The following is an 18,865-nucleotide window of genomic DNA, read 5'->3' as shown; positions in this document are numbered from 1 at the left end:
ACAGAACAATCGCACTTAAAATACAGGATTCCTGTATACTACTCTATTATTAACACCTTGTGTAGGTATGGTACATTGTTACAGTTGGTGAAAACACATTTTTATTGTCCTATTCAGCACAGTCCATGGTTTAACTTAGGGTTCACTGTGTAGTGCAGTTCCATGGATTTTTTTAAAGAAATTTTTATTCTAGTAACATATATAGAAGCTAAAATTTCCCCTTTTTATCCCCATTCAAATATATATTTCAGTACTATTAATTACACTCACAATGTTGTGTTACCATCACCATCATCCATTACCAAAACTTTTCCATTGTTCCAGATAGGAACCATGTATATTTTATGCCTTCACTTCTCGTTCCCTACCTCTGTCCCTTCCTCTGCTTACCATTATTCTAGATTCTACCATCATGTTTGCTTATTTTTATTATTTCAGTGAGATCATACAGTACTTGTTCTTTTATATTGGCTTATTTCACTCAACATCTTGTCTTCAAGGTTCATCTGTGTTGTTGCATGTATCAGAACTTCATTCCTTCTTACAGCTGTGTAATATTCCATGTTATGTATATACCGCATTTCGTTTTATCCATTCATCAGTTGATGGACTCTTGGGTTGGTTCCACCTGTCTTTTTTTAAGTTTTAACAGTTTTATTTGCATACCATGCAATCCATCCAAAGTGTCCAGTCAGTGGTTCTTGTATTATTCATAATTGAGATCATTCTTACTGCTTTTAAAAAAAAATACTCCATACCCCGATATATCCCTGTTGTTGATGCTTAGCTTTGGTATAGTATCTTTGTTAAAATTGATGAATATTTCAGTGTTACTGTTAACTAGAATCCATAGTTTGCATTAATTGTATTTTTCCCCATATATACCATCCTGTTAACACCTTGTAATAGTGACATACTGTGCTGGTTTATACCCTTATAAGATATGGTGCCCATTGTTATTACACTTAAAGTATATTGTGTTACCATCATCTCTGCCATTTCCAAATATTTACAATCAACCTTATTAAAAATTCTGTACATCCTAAGCATCATCTGCCCACTCTCTACCTTCTTTCCATCTTCTGGTAACCTGTACTGTAGATTTTAAGTGCCAGAGTTTGCTCATCATAGTAGTTATTACTAGTGAGACCGTACAATATTTGTCCTTCTGTGTCTGGCTTATTTTGCTCAACATAATGTCCTCAAGGTTCATCTGAATAATGATGCTATGAATATCAGTGTGTGTCTTTGCATCCCTGCTTTCAGTTCTTGTGAATATGTACCTTAGTAATGTGATTGCTGTATCATATGGCAGTTCTATACTTAGTTTCCCAAGGTATCACAATAGGTCCTGACGTCTTCTGTAGCGGCTGCACTATTTTATAGTCCCATAAGCAGTGAATAGTGAATAAGTGTTCCTGCTTTTCCACATCTTCTCCAGGACTTGCAGTTTTCTGTTTATTTTTTTTTTTATAATGGCCATTCTAGTAGGTGTGAAATGATACCTTGTTTTGGTTTTGATCTTTGTTTCTCTAGTGGCTAGTGATTTGAGCATCTTTTCATGTGCTTTTTGCCATTTGTACATCTTCTTTGGAGGAATGTCTGTTCAGGTCTTTTGCCCTTTTTAAAATTGGGTTGTTTGTGTTTTCGTTGAGTTGAAGGATTGTGTTATATGTTCTGGATAGTATATCTTTATCAGATATGGTGTCTCTTTTAGTTTGGAAGCTGCCAGAACGCAGTATACCAGAACTAGAATGATTTTTATAAAGAGGAATTTATTAAGTTGCAAGTTTACAGTTCTAAGGCCATGTAAATATCCATATTACGACCACCAACAAGAGGTTACCTTCACTCAAGAAAGGCTGTTGAAGTTCAGGTTTCTCTTTCAGTTTGGAGGGCATATGATGACATTCGCTAACTTTCTCTCCTGCCTTCTTGTTTCATGAAGTACTCCCAGGGACATTTTCCTTCTTCATCTCCAAAGGTCTCTGGCTATGTGGACTCTATTGGTTCTGGTTGCGCTAAAGCTTTTTCTAGAATTGTTTCCTGTTAAAAGACTCCAGTAAGGAACCTCACCTTGAATGGGTGGAGACATATCTCCATGAAAACCATCTAATCAAAAGTTACCACCCACAATTGGGTGGGTCACACCTCCATGGAAACAATCAAAAAGCTCCCACCCAGCAATATTGAATGAGGATTAAAGAACTTGGCTTTTCTGGAGTACACAACAGATTCAGACCCGCACAGTGTCCAAATATTTTCTCCCATTATGTAGGTTGTCATTTTACTTTCATGATAAATTCCTTAACATAAGTTTTTAATTTTAATGAGGTCCCATTTATCTACTTTTTCTTTTTTTGCTTGTACTTTGGATGTAAAATCTAAGAAACCCTAACCTAACGCAAGGTCCTGAAGATGCTTACCTACATTTTCTTCTTGTAGTTGTATTGTTCTGCCTTTTATATTTGGGTGTATTATCTATTTTTAGTTTATTTTTGTATCTGGTGTGATGTAGGGGTCCATCTTCATTCTGTTGCAAATGCAGATCCAATTTTCCCAACATCATTTGTTGTTTAACTATTCTTTCCCAATTGAATGGTCTTTGCCCCTTTGTGAAGAATTAGTTGGCTGTAAGTATGAGGGTTGATTTCTGAGATCTCAATTCAGTTTCATTGGTCTGTATGACTGTTCTTGTGTCATTACCATGTTTTGATTACTCTGGCTTTGATCTACAAGTGTAAGTCCTCCAACTTTGTTCTTCTTTTTCAAGATGCCTTTGGCTATTTGGGGTCCCTTTTACCCTTCTAAAAAAATTTGTTGATTGACTTTTCCGTTTATGGAAAGAAGGCTGTTAGAATTTTGAATGGGGTTGTATTGATCTATAAATTGCTTTGGGTAGAATTGACATCTTGACAGTATTTAGTCTTTTTTTTGCTTATTACATTGTGTTTAGTATACACCCACATAAATGTTTTTTTTACATTTTGTTTTTTGTTATGTTTTTGTATTTTTATTTATTTTTAAAATTTATTTATTCATAAAAAAATTAAGAACAAACAAAAACATTAACGTATCATTCCATTCTATGTATATAATCAGTAGTTCTCAATATCATCACATAGTTGCATATTCATCATTTCTTAGAATATTTGCATCAATTCAGAAAAAGAAATAAAAAGACAACTGGAAAAGAAATAAAACTATAACAGAAAAAAAAAAGATTATACATACCATACCCCTTACCGTTCACTTTCATTTATCACTAGCATTTCAAACTAAATTTATTTTAACATTTGTTCCCCCTATTCCTTATTTTTATTCCATATATTCTACTCTTCTATTGACATGGTAGATAAAAGGAGCATCAGACACAAGGTTTTCACAATCTCACAGTCACATTGTGAAAGCTATATCGTTATTCAATCATCCTCAAGAAACATGGCTACTGGAACACCGGTCTACATTTTCAGGCAGTTCCCTCCAGCCCCTCTATTACATCTTGAATAACAAGGTGATATCTACTTAATGTGTAAGAGTAACCTCCAGGATAACCTCTCGACTCTGTTTGGAAATCTCAGCCATTGACACTTTGTCTCATTTCACTTTTCCCCCTTTTGGTCGATAAGGTTTTCTCAATCCCTTGATGCTGAGTCTCAGCTCATTCTAGGATTTCTGTCCCACGTTGCCAGGAAGGTCCACAGCCTTGGGAGTCATGCCCCATGTAGATAGGAGGAGGGTGGTGAGTTTGCTTGTTGTGTTGGCTGGAGAGAGAGGCCACATCTGAGCAATATTTAGTCTTTCAATCCATGAACACACACCTTCCATGGGATACCTATTTATAGCTTGTGGTAATGTAAAATGGCCACTATGAAAGGTAGTTTGACAATTCCTTAGAAAGTTAGTAAGGAATTACCATGTGACCTGTTAATCCCCTTCTTGACATATACCCAGAAGTACTGAAAGCAGGTACTTGAACAGATATTTGGACACTAATATTCATAGCATTATTTACAATTGCTTAAAGATGGAAGTGATCCAGGTGTCCATCAACACAATGGAATATTCAGCTGGAAAAAGGAATGAAGTTCTGATAGATGTGACAACATGGATGAACCTTGAAGACATTATGTTCAGTGAAATCAGCCAGACACAAAAGGACAAAAATTTTGTGATCTCTAATATGAAACAATTAGAATAAGCATACTCAGAGTCAGAATCTAGAATATAGGTTTCCTGGGGATGGGTGAAATAAATAGGGATTTAAGACTTAAAATGTATAGAGCTCCTGTTTGGAAAGGTTTTGGTAATGAATGGTGGTTATGGCAGCACAACATTGTGAGTGTAATTAACAGCATTGAAGTATATATTTGAATGTGGTTTATTTATCTGTTTATTTTTTGGCTTTTAAAAAGGGGAGTTTAATAAGGTACAAGTTTATAGTTCTAAGGCCATGAAAATATCCCAATTAAAGCCAGTCTATAGAAATGTCCAATCTAAGACATCCAGGGAAAGATACCTTGATTCAAGAATGCCAATGAAGTTCAGGGTTTCTCTCTCATCTGGAAGGGCACATGGCAAACACAGTGGCATCTGCTGGATTTCTCTCCAGGCCTTTAGTTTCATGAAGCTCCCAGGGAGGTGTTTTCCTTCTTCATCTCCAAAGGTCACTGGCTGATGTACTCTGCTTCTCATGGCCGTGTCATTCTGAAGCTTTCTCCAAAGGATTCCTCTGTTAAAGGATTCCAGTAAACTAATCAAGACATACCTGGAATGGGTGGAGATATGAAATTTAATATCCATACTTGATTGTCACATCTCCACTGAGCTAATCTAATTAAAGTTTCCAACATATAGTACTGAATAAGGACTAGAAGAAACAGCTGTCTTTACAAAATGGGATTAGAATTAAAACATGACTTTTCTAGGCTACATAAATCCTTTAAAACCAGCATCTTCCATTCTCTGAACCCTAAAAAAGAAATGTTTTCCCCATATACAAAATACATTCATTCAATAACAATGTAAGAGAACCTTAAACCATTTCAGTAACATTACAAATACAATACAAGATTGAAATCAGGTCACAGTTTCATCAAAGTTATTTACAGACGTGGTCTGTTCTAAGACAAAATTCTCTGGCTCTGGACCTGTAAAAACTCAAAACAAATTATTTGCTGCCTACATGCAAAGGAGGAACAGCCATAGGATATATTTACCCATTTCCATAGGGAGAAATTAGAAGGAACACAGGGGTCACTGGACCCATAAAGTTTCGAAAACCCACAGGGCAAAGTCCGTTAGATTTCAAAGTCTGAGAGTCATTTATCTTCAGGGTTTTAGAAAGCTTCAGTCCCACCCTTTCCAAGGTCCTTCATGGTAGACTGCCTCTCTCTGAATGCAACCTCAGGGGACATTGAAGAGACCATCTTTTTCTCGGCTCCGCCCTCTCCAAGGATCTGAGTTGTACCTGGGCTCTCTGCTGTCTCCAGGGTACACGCTCAGCCCCTCCATGTGGTGGCAGCCAGGCTCTCCCTAAATCCGAAGTAATATACTTCACCCTCTCCAAGGCCTGAGGCGGCTTGACTCTTCCACTGCAAAGAGGTGGAAAGCCCATCCTCTGCCTTTGGGGTACACTCAGCCTCTCCACATGCTTGTGTGGGTCCGCTCTCCTAGCCCAAGGCTTCTTGACTTCAAACCCCAGCCTCCATGGTTTTGCCTCTGAAGTTATTTTTCCTTCAGTGTGTCCCTTCTCTATCCTTCTCAGTCCAGACTGGCAGTGATTCTCTTTATACAGATCCCACAACACTCTTGTTGGCTTTCTATGCAGTAGCCTTGGATCATGCCCATCAGACATAAGGAGTTTCCACAACTCCTTGCTGGATAACTCCATCTCCAATTCTGGCTTGCTCTGAAATGGCTGACTGGCTCCACATTTGGTTAAATTATCACACAGGGCACTATTCTCTGCGGTCTCCCTTCCTGAAGCCCAGAATTTTCCAGAACATCAATTTCTGGTTTATTTGTACCCAAGAGTTCAGTTCTTAGTTTATCTCTTTCCTGTCGCATTTCACTATAATCTATGAGAAGAAACCAGGCTGCACTTTCCACATTTAATTTGGAGATCTCTTCTGCTAAGTATCCAAGTTCATGGCTTTTAAAATCTATCTTCAGCCAAAACCACTAGTCAGTTTTGCCAGATTATCTGCCATTTTCAAGCAAGGATCACCTTCCTTCCAGTTTGTAATAACACACAGTTTATTTCTGTCTAGGGCCTGGCCAGAGGTATCTTTAGAGTCCACATTTCTTCCAACAGTCTCTTCAAAGCATTCTAGGCCTTTTCTATGAAGCTCTTCACAACTCCTCCAAAATCTTCCCCTTATCCATTAAAAAAGCCGTTCCAGCATGTTTGATATTTGCAAACTGCAGCAGCACGCCACTCTCCTGCACCAAAATCTGTTCTAGTTTGCTGGCTGCTGTAATACAATATACCAGAAACGAAATGGCTTTTAAAAGGGGGAATTTAATAAGTTACAAGTTTATAGTTCTAAGGTCATAGAAATGTCCCAATTGAAGCAAATGTGTAGGAATGTCCAATCTAAGACATCCAGAGAAAGATACTTTGCTTCAAGAAGGCCAATGAAGTTCAAGGTTTCTCTCTCAAACGGAAAGGCACATGGTGAACACAGTCACGGTTTCCCTCTCATCTGGAAAGGCACATGGTGAACATGGTGGCATCTGCTTGCTTTCTCTCCAGGCTTTTAGTTTCATGAAACCTCTGTGGGAGATATTTTCCTTCTTCATCACCAAAGGTCACTGGCTGGTGGAGTCTCTTCTTCTTGTGGCTATGTCGTTCTCTGAATGTGGTTTAAAAGGGAAACGTGGATTGTGCATATGTTACTAGAATAAATTTTTTTAAATCTATGAGCTGTACTTCCCAAATAGTGAACCCTAGGTTACACTGTGAACAATAGTCACTAGTACTATGATAGAAATTTCCTTTCATCTCCTGTAAAAAACATATCACACTAGTGCAAGGTTTAAATAATATGGTGAAATATGTGAATCTTGTATTTTATGCATGAAAGATCTGTAAACCCACAGCTTCTCTAATAGTAATTTTAAAAATGTCCTTCCATTTATTTATGTCTTTGATTTCTTTTTGTTGTGTCTTGTCATTTTCTGTTTTTTTTGTGTGTGCTTTACTTAGTTGGTTAGATTTATACCTAGATATTTGATTATTTATGCTGCTATTGTAAATTGGTTTTTTTTTCTTGATTTTTACCTTCAGATTGTGCATTACCTGATGGTCAGAAACACTACTAAATTTTGGCTGTTGACCTGGTACCCTGATACTTTGTTGAATTTGTTTATTAATTTTCGTAGTTTTGTTGAATATTTTTCAGTACTTACTGTATATAGGATCATTTCACCTGCAAATTAGGGAAAGTTTTGCATCTTCCTTTCCAATTTGGATGCCTTTTATTTTTCTTGCCGAGTTGCTCTTGCTAGAATTTTCAGTACAATGTTAAATAACAGTGTTGTCAGTGGGGGCATTCTTGTCTTGTTTCTAATCTTAGAAAGAAAGCTTTCAATTTTTTACCATTCAGTATGATGTTAATGGTAGGTTTTTCATATATGCCTTTTATTATGTTGAAGGAGTTTCCTTCTATTCATAGTGTTTTAAATGTTTTTTAAGAAGGAGTCTGGATTTTGTCAAATGCCTGTTCTGTACTAGTTGAAATGATCATGTTATTTTTTTCTTTCATTATGTTAATTGATTTTCTTATATTGAACCATCCTTATATACAAGAGATAAATCCCACTTGATTATAGCCTATATTTCTTTTACTGTGCTGTTGGATTTGGTATTTTGTTGATGAGTTTTGCATCTGTGTTCATAAGAGATGTTGGTCTTTAATTTTCTTTTATTGTGATATCTTTATCTGGCTTTGGTATAAAGGCGATCTTGATCTCATAGAATGAATTAGGAGTATTTTCTGGTCTTCAGTTTTCTGCACGCATTTGAGCAGGATTGATATTAATTCTTTTTGGAATGTTTGGTGAAATTCCCCTGTGAAGTCATCTAGTCCTGGGCTTTTCTAGTCTTTTTTTTTTTTTAATCTTTTATATTTAATGCATTCTGTAGGGTAACACTTAAGCCATTTTTCCTCTGGGGTGGGTGCAAATATTTATAAAAAGTCTTCTGACTCTTAGTTGGCTTCTTTTAGTAGTGCTTTTCATAAAAGGAATGATCTTGCTACGTTTTGCTTATCTCCTGATCTCTCTCTGCTTCTTGTTTCCTATAGGCCCTCCTTGGGTTTGCCCAAGGTGTATAGAGGCAACTACTTAAGAATTGTTCTGATAAATTTTCTATTGTAAATGCTATTTTCTAAATTTGGTGTTTTGGAAATCATGCTTGTTAGAAAGTTCCAGACATTGTCTTATGTTGTTTCCTCTAATTTTCATTAATTTCCTATTTAGTCTTCTTATGAATGAGAAATATAAAATACAGACCTATTTTAAGTATTTTCTCAAATCTCTGTCCTTTATGAGTAGAATTTTTTTTAAAGAAGCTAAATGCTTAGAGTTGTAGTTTACATTTGTTTTTTTATTCAATTAAGCAATTTTTTTTCATTAGAGCAGTTAAGTTTAAAGTACAATCATGCAGAAAGTAGAGTTCCCATATAATCGTCCTCTACAGTCATTTATATGTTAATATTTTTCATTAGTGTGGTACCTTTAGTACAATTGATGGATTATTATTATGTTATTAACTATGATTCATAGTTTACATTAGGGTTCACTCTTTGTTGTATGTCTGCTTTATAGGCAAGAGAGAACTTGGGAAATTGTTCATTTCCCATGAGGATTTGTTGTTGCATTGTACAGTTAATCACATCTATCTTGATTATTGTTTTTATCAGCCATTGTGTAATATTGGGAAAGCATTTGTGTATGTACAATGCTCATATGGTTATAGATCCATAATCAGTCTAATTAAGCACGTATCCAAAATGTAGTGGTAGGACAAAGTTATTATCTATTGTGCTTGTGGGAAATGATGTCATATTTGTAGTTTTTTAAAAAAATAGTTCTGCATTTTGTATGCGATTGTAAAATTCTTACAGATTAATGAAAATGGTACTTTAAAATTATTTGTGTTCATGTAATTTTTTATCTTAATTCACAGACATGTAGAATGTATCTTATAAGCTTCCTGAATATATAATTTCTTAAAATTAATTGACCTTTAGGTCAAAACTTAGAAATTTGTTGAGTTAATTATGTCACAATTTTAATTTATTCAATTTCTAACTATTTTTTCTTTTCTATAATATTTAGATGTGAAAATCATCATGAAAAGCTTAGTGTGTTTTGCTGGACTTGTAAGAAGTGCATCTGTCATCAGTGTGCCCTTTGGGGAGGAATGGTGAGTACAACAGATTTAGGATATTATTTTTTATTAGGAGCTAGAAGGTACTTAAATACTTGATTTACGTAGAAAATATTATCATTTAATTTATTCTATATAATGGAAATTAAATGCTCTGCTTTATAGCAGCTTATTAAAAATATAACACCCTCTGTTATTTCTGAAGAACCTCTTTGGGAGTTATTTGATGTAGGAGGTGTATTCCTTATTTAAATGCCTTATTTTAACCTAAAATCTATAAAATAATTATGTATTTGCAAACCTTTCCTTGTAGGATCAAGGTGTTTCAGCAGGGCTTTCAGTTTTTCCCATGTATTGGCTATGATTTCCAGTTTTTTCCTTTAAAATGGAGTTTGAACACTTCTACTTGTTAATCATTATGGTCACAGATCACTAGCTCTTACAGCTTTTTGTTTTTTTTTCCTCCCAATCTAATTCAACAGCAGCTTTTTAAAGGTAACCTACTTTTATCAAATCTAAGGCATTCAAGTTAGTTTTCTTAGAAGCAAACTGTAACTTTTCTGTTTTAATGTCATGTTCCCTTATTTACTTAATATTTAATTATATTATGTTCTTATAATAATAGTACAATTGACATAAATAGGTTTGAGAATAAAATTTTTTGGTGGAAAAGTAAGCTGTGGGAGAACAGAAGTGGATAGGCATTTAGTGTTGCCTGTTACCCATGAGAATTACTATTCTTTGAGAATCTCTAAGTTTGTTTTACAGAGAAAATGACTGGCAAGTTGGTTCAGTCAAGGTCTATTAAGAGAGCTTTTGGTTAGAACTTGAATGCTAATTGCCTAGTTCAAAAATAGGTCCCATAATTCAGTACTTAAATAGGTTAAATAAACTTAATATGTTTTGTAAGAGGCTTTGAAAACATTATTTTCCATACTTAAAGTAATGTGTCACATAAAAATCCAGTTTCTTCAGAATTCTCTTAGAAACCATGGTTCTGAGAATTGTATTGACTGAACAATAAGAGCATATGCTTGAATAAGAGCATATCTATTAAAGGAAGTCTCTTATGGCAGAAACTTAATACTTTATTTGCCAGATTTATAATTACAGTATTAAAATGGGTAGAAAATTTTTAGGTTGTTAGCTCCACAAAATTGTTCAGTTAATATAACTAGGTTTGTGAGACTAATCTGTGTGAGCCTTCTGTCTCTCCAGAAACTTTGTGGTATGAAAAATGGAGTTTGTGGCTTTCACTAATTATGTATCCTGCATCTTGATTCATTCAGCTGTACTAGAGACTGAGGATTCAGTGATGAACAAGAAAGATATCAAATAATAATTCTCCATTTAATTGTTGATGTAATACATTTTAGGAATAAGTTCATAGTGCTGAAGGGAGTGAATAACTATGGAATCTGATCATGCATCCTTGAGCTAAGCTCCAAAGGATGAGTAGATGTAAAAGGAGGAAAGTGTTGGAAAGGAGGAAGAAAGGGAATAATTTTTGGATAAGGAATAACTTTTGTAAAGTCTTGGTGGGAAGAAGTTTGAGGACATGGAAGAAGACTAGTGTTGGTCAAGAGAAGATGTAGTGGTAGATGGTTTGGGAATTCTTTTTTTTTTTTTTTTAAAGGAAAGACAGAGAGAAGGAAGGAAGGATAGAAGGAAGGAAGGAAGGAAGAAAGGGAAACATCTTTAAACATTTTCTTGTTTTATTGTATTTTGTTTTTCCGTTTTTTGTTACATGGGCTGGGGCCGGGAATCGAACCGAGGTCCTCCGGCATAGCAGGCAAGCACTTTGCCCGCTAAGCCACCGCGGCCCGCCCGGGAATTCTTTTTAATGGTTGAAGATCGAGGGTTACTATTTTGCTAAAACACTTTATATAAAATCTTGAAGGCATTCCTATATAAGCTAAGTGATTTTAAGCTAGCTCAAGCTTGCTCTACAAAAGGCCATGAAAAAGGTAAAGTTTGTGTAGAAGTATTTACCAATTTTTTAATAGCCATGAAGTGTTGTTGCATATGGAACATATGTGCAAATGAGATGTGTGAAAGTGTCCTAAAGCTATTTTTATTATTGTAAATAGCATGGTGGACATACCTTTAAACCTTTGGCAGAAATTTATGAACAACACGTTACTAAAGTGAACGAAGAGGTAGCCAAACTTCGTCGGCGTCTCATGGAATTGATCAGCTTAGTTCAAGAAGTGGTAAGACTATTAAAACAACAGTATCATTGTTCATTTTTTTTTTTGCATGGGCAGTCTCCAGCAGTCGAACTGTGGTCTCTGGCATGGCAGGCGAGAATTCTGCCACTGTGCCACTGGGCCACTGTTGTACTGCCCCAGTATCCCTTTTATATTCTATAATATATAGTAATATCTAATATATTCTATAACATAAATCAATCATATGTTGAAATGAAGATTTTCAAAGTTTGAAAATTTGGTAGGATGCATTTATAGTCAGTTGGTTGGATGCACTTACTGCCAGTTGGTTTTTCATCAATTTCAAACTAGCTGAGGAATTTACATCCAAAGCCCTGGCCATTAGGGAAACAGTTGGAGCCAGAGAATTGCCTCTTGTGCAGAATTAGAGAATCAGTTAGTGAGCTAAGTATTTCTTGCATAGCCAATAATTGATTCCTAAACAGAGTGAATATTGGCTTTTATAGAGTTAGTAAGCTGTTCAGTCTTTAAACTTCCAGCTTTTGGGAGAATTTCTGTTACCAAGGAGTGAAGTATTTCTGATGTCCTAAATTGAAACTTAAAATTCATTTCTCTGCAGCAGTGAAAATAATATTAAGTTCTACTCTTCAGATACTGTGTGGGTCAAGCAGCTTTGGGAAACTGTTCTAGGAAGCTGTCATTTATAATGTTTCTCTGGGAACATGATCAGCTTCAAATAATATGTGTACCTTTAGCATACGTTCTTTTTATTTTCCTTTGTATGCTGTATGGCGGGGATCACATTTCATTCTTTTTCCGTGTGAGTATCCTCGTATTGCAACACCATTTGTTGAATTTTTGTTTTTGTTTAGTTTTTTGTTTGTTTGTTTTTGGAAAGTGCATGGGCCAGGAATTGAGCCTGGGTCTCCCCGTGGCAGGTGGGAATTCTACCACTGAACTACCCTCACAACCCTAGAATATATTCTTTTTAAAGTTACTGGAATGACTTTTCTATATGCAGTTTACAGAACAATCTCACACTTCCAGGCAGAAGTCATCCTTTATAACACTATAAAGTATTTTTGAGTTCCATGTATGTTATTTTGGAATATAAGCCATTTGAAAATTGGATGGCTTCTGTTAGCCTTCATTTAGCTGCCTTTTTTCCTTATTACTTCTCTGGCAATATTATAAGTTATTTGGCTATTAGCAATTAGGAAGGGTGTTCTATGGTTGAGAGTCTCACTGCGTATATTTAAATAATAATAAGTTGAGGAAACATTACTTTTTTATTTGCTAGTGAGAAGTCTATATGTACTCTGCAATCTTAGAAAATTTTTTTTCTTGTGTTTAGTTTTGAGTAAAATAAAAAAGCCTTTGTAAGCAAGAGTGAGTAGGTAATGTTTTTTTAAAAAAACTGCATTTTTAAAAGTTTTTTTTCAGGAATGTGAATTGGCTATAATACACTTTTTTGTTTGTAAATGATGGTTTTCAATCAGAGGTTGGATTGGGATTTTGAGTTCATGTTGTGTATATGTTTCCTAAACCATGTTTTTGTAATTACAGACCTTTCTGTTTAACTGTTAAAATATATACTTTATTATGCTTAGTTTAACTGTCTTTTTTCCTGATTTACTTCAGTGCATTAAATTTTCAAAATCATTGTAATACTTCTGATACATCAGTACTTAAAATTTTTTATTAAGGCTTACAACTTTTTTTAAAATTATTTTTAATTTTTAAAAAAAAACATTCTCAACATGTTCATTCTGTTCTACAACTATAATGAGTAATTCACAATATCATCACATAGTTGCATATTCATCATCATGATCATTTCTTAGATCATTTGCATCAATTCAGAAAAAGAAAGAAAAAGACAACAGAAAAAAATTTATACATACCATACCCGTTACTCCTCCCTTTCACTGATCACTAGCATTTCAGTCTACTAAATTTATTTTAACCTTTGTTCCCCCATTGTTTATTTTTATTCTGTATGTTTTACTCGTCTGTTGATAAGGTAGATAAAGGTTTTCACAATCGCATACTTTGTGAAAGCTATATCATTATACAATCATCTTTAAGAAACGTGGGTACTGGAACACAGCTCTACTTTTTCAGGCAGTTCCCTCCAGCCCCTCCATTACATCTTGACTAACAAGAACATGTCTATTTAATGCATAAGAATAACCTCCAGGATAACCTCTTGACTCTGTTTGGAATCTCTCAGCCATTGACACTTTATTTCGCTCCTCCCCCTTTTGGTCGAGAAGGTTTTCTCAATCCCTTGATGCTGAGTACAGCTCATTCTAGGATATCTGTCCCACGTTCCCAGGAAGGTCCACACCCCTGGGAATCATGTCCCACATAGACAGGGGGAGGGCGGTGAGTATGCTTGTTGTGTTGGCTGAAGAGGGAGGCCACATCTGAGCAACAAGAGAGGTTCTCTTGGGGCTGACTTTTAGGCCTAATTCTAAGTAGGCTTGACCCATCCTTTGTGAGGTTAAGTTTCCTATGAACAAACCCCAAAATTGGGGATTCAGCCTATTGCTTTGGTTATCCGCACTGCTTGTGAGAATATCAAGAATTCTCCACTTGGGGAAGTTGAATTTTCCCCCTTTCTCACTATTCCTCCAAGGGGACTTTGGAAATACTTTTTTACTCACTGTTCAGTGGCTTACAACTTTTAAAGAAGAGATCAGTGGGCTTTAAGCATAATTAATTGTTAGCATTGTTTATTTCTGTTTTAAAAATTTTTAATTAAGATTCTTTTCTCCTGTTTATTTTGTAGGAAAGAAATGTAGAGGCTGTAAGAAATGCAAAAGATGAGCGTGTTCGAGAAATTAGGAATGCAGTTGAGATGATGATTGCACGGTTAGACACACAGCTGAAGAATAAGCTTATTACACTAATGGGTGAGTAGTTTTTAATTTTTATTAATTAAACCAATCAACATACAATATGAACATTCTTTTTTTTCCCACATAGTTGTATATTCATCACCATGATCATTTCTTAGAACATTTGCATCAATTCAGAAAAAGAAATAAGAAAACAGAAAAAAAATTCATACATACCATACCCCTTACCCCTCCCTTTCATTGATCACTAGCGTTTCAGTCTAAATTTATTTTAACATTTGTTCCCCCTATTTTCTATTTTTATTCTATATGTTTTCCTTGTCTTTTGATAAAGTAGAGAAAAGGAGCATCAGACCCAAGGTTTTCACAGTCACACAGTCACATTGAGAAAGCGTTAGCATTATACAGTCGTCTTCAAGAAACATGGCTACTGGAACAAAGCTCTACATTTTCAGGCAGTTCCCTCCAGCCTCTCTGTTACACTTTTAACTAAAAAGTTGATATCTATTTAATGCGTAAGGATAACCTCTGAACTCTGTTTGGAATCTCTCAGCCATTGACCGTCTCATTTCTCTTTTCCCTCTTTTGGTTGAGGTTTTCTCTCAATCCCTTGGTGCTGAGTCCCAGTTCAATCTAGGATTGTCCCACGTTACCAGGAAGGTCCACACCCCTGGGAGTCCTGTCCCTCGTAGAGAGGGAGAGGCCAGTGAGTTTGCTTGTCATGTTGACTGAGAGAGAGAAGCCACATCTGAGGAACAAAAGAGGTTCTCTTGGGGGTGATTCGTAGGCCTAATTTTAAGTAGGCTTAGCCTATCCTTTGCAGGGTTAAGTTTCCTATGAACAAACCCCAAGATTGGGGGCTCAACCTATAGCTTTGGTTGTCCCCATTGCTTGCGAGAATATCAGGGATTCTCCACTTGGGGAAATTGAATTGTCCCCCTTTCTCACCATTCCCACATAGGGACTTTGCATATACTTTTTTATTCACCGTTCAGATCCTTCTGGGATTTATTGAGGCATCACTCTGGACAGACCTGTAAAATCTCTTGCCCTTCTCAAGGTTCCGTGTACTTATGGTGTTCAATTAAGCTGTCCACATAAGTAATATTAGGAAATGCACTAGTCAAAATATAAATTTTGTACCAGATAAATATTTTTTGCTTTAGTCTCACACATAAGTTAAAGTTTTAAAGTATTAATTACCATCTATTTTCAACCCCCTGCATTATTGACATTCCTTTGTTTTTATATGCTGCCGGGGTACTTGCTGTTTTAAGTCCCCTTGAGGTTGAATCTGAAGAGTAAAGATTGGTGGGTTGTTGTAGGCTTGGAAGGAATCTTTACATTTTTTTGACATCTCCATTTTTTTTTGTTTTTTTACAAACTAAACAGATTTTGACCCATATTTAGAAATAATTGGGGAGAAAAGATTTCATAGGCATTTGGGTAAGTAATTATAATAGCCAGTGACCTCATTGTTATGTTGCTTTTTTTTAAAAATTCCTAATCAGAATTCCTACAATTAATGCCCCATGTCCTTTGAGTCTGTCTTCATTGAACCTGAAAAATGGGCATTTAAAAATATTAGAGTAATTCCCTTAGATTTTCCTTTGATATTTAGAATCTTGGTTCTTTGGATTCTGGTAGGTCTCATTTTTAACCTGTTTAATCTATTAATTGCCTACCTTTTTGGTTCTTCAAAGATTCCTCATTCTTCTATGATTGTGGAGCCTAGAATTAAGCAAAATAGTAAGTGAGAATGAAGGCGTCAATTTTCTTTATAGTTGAAAATGAAATTACATGCTTTAAGAAGATGTAAACAAATAATTTTTTGCCTGTTGTCTTTATTCTTCAAAGTTTAGCCATGTCTTGTTGACATCCTAAATATTCATTTATCAATTTCATTGTTATCTTCTTTAAAAAAAGATGCATGTATCTTTGAAGTGGAATATTTGATTATTATTTCACAAATTGTTTTTGTTATTAATCTAGACTATCTGAATTTTTGTTTTTTTCCACAGACCCAGTAGCATTTTTTTTATTTTTTTTATTTTTTTATTTTTTTTTTATTTTTTTTTATTAATTAAAAAAAGAATTAACAAAACAATTAGAAATCATTCCAATCTACATGTACAATCAGTAATTCTTAATAACATCACATAGTTGCATATTCATCATTTCTTAGTACATTTGCATCGATTTAGAAAAAGAAATAAAAAGACAACAGAATAAGAATTAAAACAATAATAGAAAGAAAAAAAAACAAAAACAAAAAACCTATACCTCACATGCAGCTTCATTCAGTGTTTTAACATAATTGCATTACAATTGGGTAGTATTGTGCTGTCCATTTCTGAGTTTTTATATCCAGTCCCGTTGTACAGTATGTATCCCTTCATCTCCAATTATCCCTTCTCTTTTTTTTTTTTTTTTTTTTATTAACGGAAAAAAAGAAATTAACCCAACATTTAGAGATCATACCATTCTACACATGCAATCATTAATTCTTAACATCATCACATAGATGCATGATCATCATTTCTTAGTACATTTGCATTGGTTTAGAAGAACTAGCAACATAACCGAAAAAGATATAGAATGTTAATATAGAGAAAAAAATAAAAGTAATAATAGTAAAATCAAAACAAAACAACACAAAACAAAACAAAAACCTATAGCTCAGATGCAGCTTCATTCAGTGTTTTAACATGATTACTTTACAATTAGGTATTATTGTGCTGTCCATTTTTGAGTTTTTGTATCTAGTCCTGTTGCACAGTCTGTATCCCTTCAGCTTCAATTACCCATTGTCTTACCCTGTTTCTAACTCCTGCTGAACTCTGTTACCAATGACATATTTCAAGTTTATTCTCGAATGTCCGTTCACATCAGTGGGACCATACAGTATTTGTCCTTTAGTTTTTGGCTGGATTCACTCAGCATAATATTCTCTAGGTCCATCCATGTTATTACATGGTTCATAAGTTTATCTTGTCTTAAAGCTGCATAATATTCCATCGTATGTATATACCACAGTTTGTTTAGCCACTCTTCTGTTGATGGAGATTTTAGCTGTTTCCATCTCTTTGCAATTGTAAATAATGCTGCTATAAACATTGGTGTGCAAATGTCCGTTTGTGTCTTTGCCCTTAAGTCCTTTGAGTAGATACCTAGCAATGGTATTGCTGGGTCGTATGGCAGTTCTATATTCAGCTTTTTGAGGAACCGCCAAACTGCCTTCCACAGTGGTTGCACCCTTTGACATTCCCACCAACAGTGGATAAGTGTGCCTCTTTCTCCGCATCCTCTCCAGCACTTGTCATTTTCTGTTTTGTTGATAATGGCCATTCTGGTGGGTGTGAGATGATATCTCATTGTGGTTTTGATTTGCATTTCTCTAATGGCCGGGGACATTGAGCATCTCTTCATGTGCCTCTTGGCCATCCGTATTTCCTCTTCTGAGAGGTGTCTGTTCAAGTCTTTTTCCCATTTTGTAATTGGGTTGGCTGTCTTTTTGTTGTTGAGATGAACAATCTCTTTATAAATTCTGGATACTAGACCTTTATCTGATATATCATTTCCAAATATTGTCTCCCATTGTGAAGGCTGTCTTTCTACTTTCTTGATGAAGTTCTTTGATGCACAAAAGTGTTTAATTTTGAGGAGTTCCCATTTATTTATTTCCTTCTTCAGTGCTCTTGCTTTAGGTTTAAGGTCCATAAAACTGCCTCCAGTTGTAAGATCCATAAGATATCTCCCAACATTTTCCTCTAACTGTTTTATGGTCTTAGACCTAATGTTTAGATCTTTGATCCATTTTGAGTTAACTTTTGTATAGGGTGTGAGAGATGGGTCTTCTTTCATTCTTTTGCATATGGATATCCAGTTCTCTAGGCACCATTTATTGAAGAGACTGCTCTGTCCCAGGTGAGTTGGCTTGACTGCCTTATCAAAGATCAAATGTCCATAGATGAGAGGGTCTATATCTGAGCACTCTATTTGATTCCATTGGTCGATATATCTATCTTTATGCCAATACCATGCTGTTTTGACCACTGTGGCTTCATAATATGCCTTAAAGTCAGGCAGCGCGAGACCTCCAGCTTCGTTTTTTTTTCCTCAAGATGTTTTTAGCAATTCGGGGCACCCTGCCCTTCCAGATAAATTTGCTTATTGGTTTTTCTATTTCTGAAAAATAAGTTGTTGGGATTTTGATTGGTATTGCATTGAATCTGTAAATCAATTTAGGTAGGATTGACATCTTAACTATATTTAGTCTTCCAATCCATGAACACGGTATGCCCTTCCATCTATTTAGGTCTTCTGTGATTTCTTTTAGCAGTTTTTTGTAGTTTTCTTTATATAGGTTTTTTGTCTCTTTAGTTAAATTTATTCCTAGGTATTTTATTCTTTTAGTTGCAATTGTAAATGGG

The 18,865-nt window shown here is 35.1% G+C and overlaps 1 protein-coding gene across 12 annotated transcripts in view; it reads left to right on the top strand.

Annotated features, from left to right (window-relative positions):
- The window catches only part of TRIM37 (tripartite motif containing 37), a 371,934-nt gene that overhangs the window by 110,446 nt on the left and 242,623 nt on the right, over positions 1-18,865 (top strand). For all 12 annotated transcript variants that reach the window (XM_077164953.1, XM_077164956.1, XM_077164952.1 and 9 more), the window contains 3 exons: positions 9,346-9,433; positions 11,488-11,610; positions 14,363-14,486. In XM_077164953.1, the coding sequence (XP_077021068.1) occupies positions 9,346-9,433; positions 11,488-11,610; positions 14,363-14,486 (335 nt within the window). The remainder of the gene's footprint in view (positions 1-9,345; positions 9,434-11,487; positions 11,611-14,362; positions 14,487-18,865) is intronic.

Source organism: Tamandua tetradactyla, chromosome 6 (assembly GCF_023851605.1).
Source record: "Tamandua tetradactyla isolate mTamTet1 chromosome 6, mTamTet1.pri, whole genome shotgun sequence".
Lineage (NCBI taxonomy): Eukaryota > Metazoa > Chordata > Mammalia > Pilosa > Myrmecophagidae > Tamandua > Tamandua tetradactyla.
The sequence above is the reverse complement of the archived record's forward strand: the minus strand, read 5'-3'. Positions and strand labels throughout refer to the sequence as shown.